Genomic DNA, 9,993 nt, shown 5'->3' on the forward strand with positions numbered 1-9,993 from the left:
TGCCCAGCCCTCTCTGAGTGCCATGTGCACTGCAGGACCTGGCTGACACACCTCCCTTAAAGACCACCTCAGGCTCGTGCTTCCCAGCCTCTCAGGCCCACACTAGCTGCTCATCTGGGCCTCTCAAAGCTTTTAACCTCTACCAGTATGAAAGAAAATTACCATTTGACCACCAGGCAAACTATGGGGTAGTTCTTTGCTGTCCTACATCCTGCATGCACCTCTGGTGGCGAGGTGTGGCCTGACTCCCACACACTGGTATTCAGAGACCAAGACGGAGGGATGTCCTGTTTATTTATGGCATGCCCTCTCTGCCAGACCCTTATGTTCATATCTCACACAAACCCACAATCCTGCCAGGCAGTTTATATCATCTCCATTGTACAGTGCAGGAAACCAAAGCTCAGACTCATCAAAGGACTTGCCCAAGGGTACTGAGATCATAAGTGGTGGGCTGGTGTAGAATCTAGGCTGTTTAACTCAAAAGCCTGTGATTTTTCTGACATCGGGCTGTGTGTGGGTGCAGAGGCCCCAAGAGTCAACGGCAGGGTGGCGCCTGCACGAGCTGGAACCGTCCTTGAGATGAGCCCCTCAGGAGCGGCCTGGGGTGAGCGTCGCCCTCCACATCTGCAGCACTGAGTCCCGGCGGGTCGTGTAGGGTAAGTGTTTGATGCGGAACCAGTGTCTGGGAACGACGTTCCCGCTGGGCGTGTACAGCTTCTCTCCAGGCCTGCCCAAGAGACCGCGCAGGGCCAGGTTGCCCGACAGGACCTTCTCATAGAACTCCACTCCGCCCCTGGCATAGGCTGCAGACAGGGAAGCCGTGCGGCGGTCCAACCAGGCTTCCAGGGCGTGAGTGAGCGAGTCCGTGGAGAAGGCGTAGGCCACAAAGCCAGCCACTGCTGCCACCAAGTTGAAGGCAGCTCGTAAGCTCATGGGGCCTCCATAGAGCCCCAGGGCATGCTTGGCACTCACGCCCAGTGCCCAGGTTCCTGCCAGGCAAGCTGGGGCTGGCAGGGCCTGCAGGGCAGCTGCACCGCTCTCTAGGTACACCACCTCCCGGGCCAGGGCGAACTTCTGGGCGTCATGGGACAGGGTCAGGGCGTCTCTCAGCCGGGCGCCTGCTGGGCTCTGCCAGTTCACTCTTTGCCCATGTACGATCACAGGCTGGTCAGTGTTGGTCACTGGGACCCCCAGGAAGCTGGCGGGGATGCCCACCACAGCCCCAGCAGGGAGTCTCGGGAAGCCAGCACTCACAGGCTGGAAGGTGAAGGTGGTGAAGGCCTCGTAGCAATGGCCTGAGGGGACGCCTATGTCCTGTAGCACTTCTTGGAAGAGTCTCTGCAGCTCTGGGGAGAACGGGGCTGGCAGGCCCCGAGGCCAGTACTGGTACAGCCATTGGACCACAGGATCTGGGAAGAGGTGGTATGAGATTTGGGCCCCAAACAGGCCTGCACAGGAACCCACCAACAGGCCCGTCCTGTGTCTCTGCACAAATGCTGAGGCCCGCCACAGGGGACCTGCCATGAGTGCTGCCACCGCTGCAAACCTGGGCCAAAAAAAAAGAGAAGTCAGCCACTGTTCCCTAGGTCTGCCTTCAGACTGAACATCCCGGAGGGCCCCATCCTTTTTAACCGAGGCAATACAGCACAGTGCTTACGACCACGGGCTCTAGAGCCTGAGTTGAAATCCTAGCTCCATCCCTGCGCATCACCTTCTCCATCAGCCGAACGGGCATGTGACAGTGGCCCACCTCTAGGGTGGCTGTGATGAGTAAATGAATGAACACACATAAAACATTAGTGTCTGGCACAGCAGCAGACACCCCTTGTGATAAGGGCTGTGATTACTACTTTTATTCCCTTGACTAGGCCCAGCACTAAGTACCCAACTGCCTTCTCCCACTATTCACCCATAGTGAAGCCCTGGGATCACTAATTTACAGATGAAACATGTATAACTTACGGAGTACTTACTATATGCTAGACACAGTTCTGAGAGCTTCACATATACTATCCAACAACTGAATCCTCACAACTCCACAACCTAATGACTACTACTGCTCCTGTTTTAAAGGAGGCAGAGACAGGCTAAGTAAATGGTCAAAAGCCTGAACTAGTAAAGCGGCAGTGTTACGGGCTGAATTTGTCCCCCCAAATTCACACACTGAAGTCCTAACTCCCAGTATCTCAGAATGTGACTGTACTTAGAGACGGGGTCTTTAAAGAGGTAATTAAGTTAAAAGGAGTTCATCAGGGTGGGTCCTAATCCGATATGACAGGTGTCCTTATGAGAACAGGAGATTAGGACACAGACACCCACAGAGGAAAGACCCTGAGAGGACACAAGCCAGAAGGTGGCCATCTACAAGCCAATGAGAGAGGCCTCAGGAGAAACCAGCCCTGCTGACACCTCCATCTTGGACTTCCAGCCTCCAGAACCCTGAGAAAACAGATTTTCCCTGGTTTAAGCCACCCAGTGCTTACATGGCAGCCCTAGCCGACTAATACAGGCACGGTATTGAACACAAGCTGTCAGACGTCCACAGCAAACTTTTCATCTTAGAAAAAATTTTAATGCTAAATTACAAACATATACAAAAGTAGACAAAAATCATCAACTCACCACCAATCATTTCATCTCTACTCCCACCCATATTCTCCTTCCAACTGGTTTATTTTGAAACACATCCCGGGCATCCTATTATTTCATCTGCAAACATTTCACTAAAAATTCACAATTATTTAATTTGGTTGAAGCTTACTGTCTTCCTGTCTGTGAAATATGTTTAGCAAATACGGGGAGGCAAACAAGGTGGGGCACCGCCTGGCCTATTTTAATAAAAAACTCCTAAAGAATCACACCATTTGGGCCTTTTTTCCAATGAGGAAACTGAGGTTCGGAAAAGATGGGTCCTGGGCAAGCTCCCAACGCCCCCAGGGCCACCGGCGCCGAGGCCGCGCTCCAGGCCGGCCTCGGGTGGGATGCGGCGCATCGCGCAGGCGGCTGGGCGAAGAGGGCTGCGGGACCCTCGCAGAGGCTTTCCCCTCGGCTTCCATCCCGGGCCCCCTCAGCTACGGCCGGCGGGTCCAACACACGGCGGCCGCAGATCCCAGGGAGAAGGTCCGGCCCCCCAGGCCCCCCGGCCCGCCCCTCCCCGCGCGCTCACCTCCACCCCGCAGCCTAGGACGCCACCACACGTGCGCGGGGCGGAACCAGGCGCAAAGCACGCCGGCCGGGGCCCTGGGGGCGGGGCCCTGGGGGGCGGGGCTCTGGAGGCGGGCGCTCGGGGGCGGGGCCGGCGGAGAGGGGAGGAGCCCTCTGGCGCTCTGGCCCGCGCCGGAGGCTCCGCCCCAACGGAGCGCCTTGGGGCTGGTCTGCGACCCGAGTCGTCGCTGGCCCCGGGAAGAGCAACGCGAGCTCGCGCTTCCTTCTCTGCAGCTGAGAGGCGGCCTTGATCATCCCGTTCAGCCCTGGAGGGAACGGCGGCCCCGCGTGGGTCAGGAGGCGGCCTATGGCAGAGCCCACGTCCGCCTGACTGCCAGGTCCGTGTCCTTTCCTGTCTGGAAGCGCCCTTCGCCTGCGGGGGGCTCTGAGCTTTATTTCTGTTATCACGTTCGCTGCCCCCCATTTCCTTTCAAGTGATCCTCACTCTACAGTCCACAGAGCAGCGTCACATCTGTCACCTCACCTTCGCAGCAGCTCTGTGAGTAGGAAGATCAGGGATTGGCACCGCCACTTATTGGAACAGCCACGCCCATTCCTTTACATGTCGTCTGTGGCTGCGTTCCCCCAGAAGGGCAGAGTTGAGTAGCTAGAATAGAGACAGTCTGGCCCAGGAAGCCTAAAATGTATACTATCTGGCCCTCTACAAAAAAAGACTGCAGACTCTTGAAGTAGATTATTCCCATTTTACAGATGAAGAACCTGAGGCCTTTATCTTGGGCAGGGTCCCCAGCTCCTGTGCACCTAGCTAGCACTGGAGCAGGATGGGACACGGATCTTGTACGTTTCACATGACCGCTCCTGCTTTATTACAGATTCTCCCTAGCGGGTCTTGCCAGTTCTCCCAAGTGGATCTGGCCTCTGTGTCTGGCTTTCTCTTCCATTTGAGCCCCCGAGGAAGGGGGAAAGTAGGGCTCACCTTCTGGGTGGAAAGGGGAGGATGTAAAGAGATCTGGCAGGTGTGGGCATTGGGGTGGGGCTTTGGAAAGTTAGCAGCCTGTGGACCACGGTGTCTCTAGACAAATCACCAGCTCAGCCCTCTCTGCAGGGGTCTGGCCCACAAAAGGACCAGCTGCAGTGGGTCGGTCGGGACCATACGTGACTCACAGCTAATCCTCCGGTAGAGCATCCTGTGGGGGCACCTCGGGGGCGACATTCCCTGTGTCAGGCTTGCCCAGCAGCACCTTGTGGAGTCATGGGCTGACCAGGCAGAGAGGACCCTGCTGATACTAGGGGAGAACATAGACCTTGAGTTGCTGTCCCCCAGACCTGGGCCAGTTCCTCAGCCCAGAATCAGTGTTTAGGGAGGCTGCAGCCCCGGGAAAGAGACGTTCCTTAGGAAGCACGGGGACTTTGGGTGAAGGATGTCACCTCTTTGGACCTCAGTTTCCTCATCTCTAAAGTGAGGATAATAATATCTGTCTCAAAGGGCCCTGTTACACTCTAGTCCTAGAAGCTGCCTAGACACTCTCATTTGCATAACTAAAGGAGGGGAATGACACTTCAAGTCCCTTGCCGCTTAACAAGACTTGGGGTTTCCTTTCAATCTTGGCCTTGAAAGGCACCCTCTCTGTCACAAAGGGCTTCCATGACCAGATGCAAATCTGGCAGTGGTGAAGAGCATGGATGCTGGGGCCAGACTCCTGGCTCCACCCCTTTCTAGCCCTGTGACTTTGGGCAGGTTAACCTCTCTGGGTCTAGCGTTCTCACCTATAAAATGTGGATGAGAGTACTACCTACCTCCTAGGGTTATTGTGGGGATTCAGTGAGTTCATGTCTGTATAATGCCCAGCAGAGTTTGTGCCATATAGCAATTAGCCATTATTATTAAGATCTGCTCTGGTTCTGAGACTCCAACTTTGGCTGCTCAGTTGTTTGTATGTAAATGGTGTTTTTTAACAAGTGACCTCAGTCAGATCCAGAATATGAGATATTCTACGAGGCAAATAATGTGGTTTCTCTAACAAATCAATGGCACGAAAAACATGGAGAGAAGGAGACATAAAATAAAAGAGACTTGAAAGACATAGCAGTTAAATGCAATATGTGCCTTTTGTTGGGATCCTGAATCAACAGTTAGTTTATTAACTGTAAAAAAAGACATATTTGAGACAACTGGGAAATCTGAATATGGATTATTAGGTGATATCTAATGAATTGTTTATTTTGTTAGGTGGGATGAAGCATGATGTTTATGTAAACCAAAAAGTCCTTATCACTTAGAGATGCATCCTGAAATATTTCCAGGTGCAACAACATGATGTGTGCTGTTTAGTTCAAAATATTCCAGCCAAAACAAAACAACAAAAAAGCAGGAGCATAGGTGAAACAACATCGACAAATGTTGGTAGTTGAAGCTTCATGACAAATTCAGGGGAGTTCATTATACTATGCTTTACGTTTTTGTAGGTTTGGAAATTTCCATAATAAAAAGGTTTTTAAAAATGTGTCTTTAAAAGTAGGCTGACCAATTGGACTTCATCAAATTAAAAACTTTTGCGCATCAAAGAACATCATCAAAAAAGTGAAAAGACAGTCCACATGATGCGAGAGAATATTTGCAAATCGTAGATATGATAAGGGTCTCGTATTCAGAATACATAAAGAACCCCTAACAGCTCAACAATGAAAAGACAAACAATGCAATTAAAAAATGGGCAAACAATTTGATAGACATTTCTCCAAAGAAGATATACAAATGGCCAATGAGCACATGAAAAGATGCTCAGTGTCATTAGTTATTAGGGAAATACAAATCAAATCCACAATGAGGTGCCACCTCACAACCACTAGGATGGCCACAAAAACAAAATAAAACAAACCAACCAACAGAAAATAACAAGTGCGAGGATGTGGAGAAACTAAAACTCTCACACATTACTGGTGGGAATGTAAAATGGCTCAGCCGCTATAGAAAACAGTTTGGAGCTCCTCACAAAGCTGAACATAGAATTACCATATGATCCAGCAATTCCACTCCTAGGAATATATCCCAAAAGGATTGAAAGCAGGGACTTAAACAAATACTTGTACACAGATATTCATATAATTACAATAACCAAAAGGTGGAAACAACCCAAATGTCCATCAACTGATGAATGGACAAATAAAATAGGGCATATTCCATACATGAAATATTATTCAGTCATAAAAAGGAATGAAGGGCTGATATATGCTCCAACATGGATGACCTTGAAAACATGCTAAGTGAAAGAAGCTCATCACAAAAGGCCACATATTGTGTGATTCCACTTTTGTGAAATGTCCAGAAAAGGCAAACCTGTCGAGACTGAAAGCAGATTAGTGGATATCAAGGGGTAGGAGAGGGGTAATGAGGAGTGACTGCTAACAGGTATGGGTTTCTTTTAGGAGTGATGCAAATGATCTGGAATTACATAGTAGTGCTGGTTACACCATATTGTGAATATACTCAGAACCAATGAATTGTGCACTTTAAAATAGTGAATTTTACATCAATAAAAAATGTATATTAAAAAAAAGTAGGTTGGCCCACCCCACTGCAGAGCTGATAGAATATTTATCACTCATTCAACCAAAGCAACCGAGAGGGCTATTGTTCAGGGATGCAGAGTGGGAACCCATGGGGTAAACAGGTGTTTTGCTTAAGGCTGGGTTTCCAAAAAGAAGTGTATGTGGTTATCTCCATCGTGTGCTTGAGGGCACAACCATCCCCAACAACCCCTCCCTTACCACTCCCAGGATGTTCATTCATTTGTTCATTAAGCCCCTGCCCCGTGCCAAGTGCTGGGGATAATACATGGATAAGAAAGAGCCATAGTTGGGGCCGGCCCCGTGGCTTGGCGGTTAAGTGCGCGCGCTCCGCTACTGGCGGCCCGGGTTCAGATCCCGGGTGCGCACCGACGCACCACTTCTCCAGCCATGCTGAGGCCGCGTCCCACATACAGCAACTAGAAGGATGTGCACCTGTGACATACAACTATCTACTGGGGCTTTGGGGAAAAAAAGGAGGAGGATTGGCAATAGATGTTAGCTCTTGGCTGGTCTTCCTCAGCAAAAAGAGGAGGATTAGCGTGGATGTTAGCTCAGGGCTGATCTTCCTCACACACAAAAAAAGAAGGAGCCATAGTCCTCAGGTCGCTTCCAAGTCAAGAAAGCAAACACACAAACAAACCCATGTGGGCAAATAGCCCTCCCCTGTTCCTATGGTAGGGCCACAAAGGAGGGAGTGCCCACTCCTCCTCAGGGAGGTGCCCTTGTATCTGAGCTTAGGAAGACTTGTAGGAATCTGCTGGGAGGACAAGGGGGCAGGGTGGTGAGGTGCTTTCCCTGCAGACACCGGGTCCCTTGTTTCAGGGGCCGGTGAGGCTTCTCAGCCAGATCCTTTCCTGAGTGTGGGAGTGAACAGGGAATAAGGGGCTGAGAGCAAAGGCCCTGGAGAGAAGCCCCTCAGGTGACTTTGGGTTCAGGGGGCAGGCTCTCAGAGCTGAGGCCTGCACGGTCCCAAAGGCCTCCTTACAGACCCCTCAGGTGAGGCTGGAGGGTGGCCAGTGTCCAGCACCTTTGGCACAGGCTCCCCAGGCCGCTGTCAGCACTTTGCTGCGGCTGTTTGGCGGGGTCCAAGAACAGCTGTCATGAGGTCTCTTGTTCCTTCTCCTCCTCTGCTGGGATTCTCCTTCTTTTCAGGAACGTCCTGCTCTGAGTCTGGGAGGGGCTCGCCTGGCCAAGAGTGGGCCCAGACAGGCCTGGGGTAAGGGTCTGCTCCTGCCGTGGAGCCCCTGTCTTCCCCCTGCCAGCTGGCCCTGACTGGGGACAGAGCCCAGAAGTGACTGGGGGATGTGAACCAGGCCCACAAACGTGTCCATGAATGGTGCTTCTGGGCTGTCAGCTGGCCAGGCATTTTAGGGGCAAAAGGGAAGTCCCTGGCCCTGCTCACCAGGGTCTGATTCCTCACCACTCTTCCTTTCTGCTACTTGTATGTGTGGCGAAACTTTCGGTAAAAGTTTGCTTATTCAGTCAACACATTCATTTAATATTCTTATTTACTTAGCACCTTATTTATTTAGCAACATAAGAAAATAAGATAATTTCCAGTAGGGATAAGGCTACTAAGGAAATAAAGCTGGGTAATAGGGTAAAAAAGAGAGGGTAGGCGATTCTTTAGCTAAGGCAGTTAGGGAAGGCCTCTCTGAAGAGGTGGTGTTTGGGCTGAGTCCTGAGTGATGGGAAGGATGAGATGGAGATCTGTATGAAAGATGTCTCCAGCAGAGAAGATGGTTAGTTCTAAGGCCCAAGGACAGGGATGAGACAGTGTGTTTGAGGAACAGAAAGTCCAGTGTGACTGAAAGAGTGTGGCAAGGGGAGAAGGTAGGAGGGGAGTGGGAGAGGTAGGTAGGGGCTAGATTGCCAGGGTCTTGTAGCCTGAGAGAGGCCCTTGCATTTTATTCTAACTGCAGTGGCTGGTCCTTGGTGACCCAGTAGGAGCTGTTTAGTGGAAAGTGAGCAGGATAATCTGACTGGATGAAGAGAGAGTGGGAGGTGAGGAAGTGAAGGCAGGGAATGCAGGCAGCTCTGGCTGTAGAGGATAGGGTCTAAGAAGGGTTTTGTTTTGTTCTATCAGGTGTGTTTATATGATAATTATCTCACTGAGGAATATTATTATTGAGATGATCTCATTGAGAGAGACAAATTGATGATGCCAGAGAGAGGGGATCACCGCAGAAAGGAATTCCTTGGGTAGGTAAGAGGGGATGGGGTCCAGGGCATAAGTGGCAGGAGGAGATAGATCGGTAGAAATTCTTCACTCTAACAAGAGGAAGCTGCTCTCGAACCATCACGTTGTATACCTTAGACGTACACAATGTCATATGTCAATTATACCTCAATAAATCTGGGGAAAAAAAAAAAAAAAAGAGGGAAGCTGTGGTCCATGGGCCCAGGCTGGTGATTTTATGATGAGAAGATGAGGTTGTTCTTATCTGACTGCTTCTTTTCTTCTCAGTGACATATGGAGTGAGGTTATCACTGAGAATGTAGTGAGGAGGGGGTGGTGAAAGTTTGAAGAAAGCAGAAAAGATGTGAAATTTCCATTTGAAGAGGGAGAAAGAATCCACCAGGAAAATATAATGATTGCTGGGCAGCACTGAGTGCCCAATTGAGATCTGGGTCAAAAATGCAGTGCAAGACTAGTTAGTATGGTGGTGTGATTTTCTCCAACAATGTTTGGGTGCTCTACCCATCCATGGGTAGATGGATAGTTGAAGGGTTTAACCAGAGCTGGAGTTTGCCAGTCAAGCACAGCGTGAGGAGAAAGGGGCAAAGGGGGTGAGAGCGTTTGCAAAGGAGGAGGATAGTGAGGGCCCGTGGGGGTGATTTATGTGCTTAACACTTACACTGTGCATACCACCTGCCCAGCACTGTTTCCAAGCACTTTATAGAAGGAAGAAGTGGCAAGATCGTTGGCCTAGTGGAACGTGAGGATTGTTGGAATGGGGTCACCAGAGTAAGCCAAGCAGAAGCATAAAGAGGTGGTGATTAGAGGGTGGAAGGCTTGAAATGGACACTTCAGAGGTGGCATCAATATTGATGATGGCAAGGTCAAGAGTATGACTGTGGGAGTCCATGCCCGGGGTGGGGTGGAAGAGATTATTAAGAACTGAGGAGGTGTATTAACCATATTTTTTATTTTCTATATTTTATGACAATTTAGGGGCCTTGCTATTCATGGAGAGACTGCCCCTCCCAGGACTAGCTAATTCCTAGAGATAGCAAATGACTCCTCCCACGCCC

At 50.4% G+C, this 9,993-nt stretch overlaps 1 protein-coding gene across 1 annotated transcript; it reads right to left on the bottom strand.

The window, feature by feature from the left end:
- Positions 1–274: 274 nt before the first annotated feature.
- Positions 275–3,193, bottom strand: TMEM177 (transmembrane protein 177). The gene is made up of 2 exons (XM_004423901.3): positions 3,170–3,193; positions 275–1,549 (listed from the first exon to the last, which is right to left on the bottom strand). The coding sequence occupies exon 2, from the start codon at positions 1,525–1,527 to the stop codon at positions 592–594; it is 936 nt and encodes a 311-aa protein (XP_004423958.1). The 5' UTR covers positions 1,528–1,549; positions 3,170–3,193; the 3' UTR covers positions 275–591.
- Positions 3,194–9,993: the final 6,800 nt, after the last annotated feature.

The sequence above is a fragment of the Ceratotherium simum genome, chromosome 9, assembly GCF_057802395.1.
Source record: "Ceratotherium simum simum isolate JZ-2026a chromosome 9, ASM5780239v1, whole genome shotgun sequence".
In the NCBI taxonomy this organism is placed as follows: domain Eukaryota; kingdom Metazoa; phylum Chordata; class Mammalia; order Perissodactyla; family Rhinocerotidae; genus Ceratotherium; species Ceratotherium simum.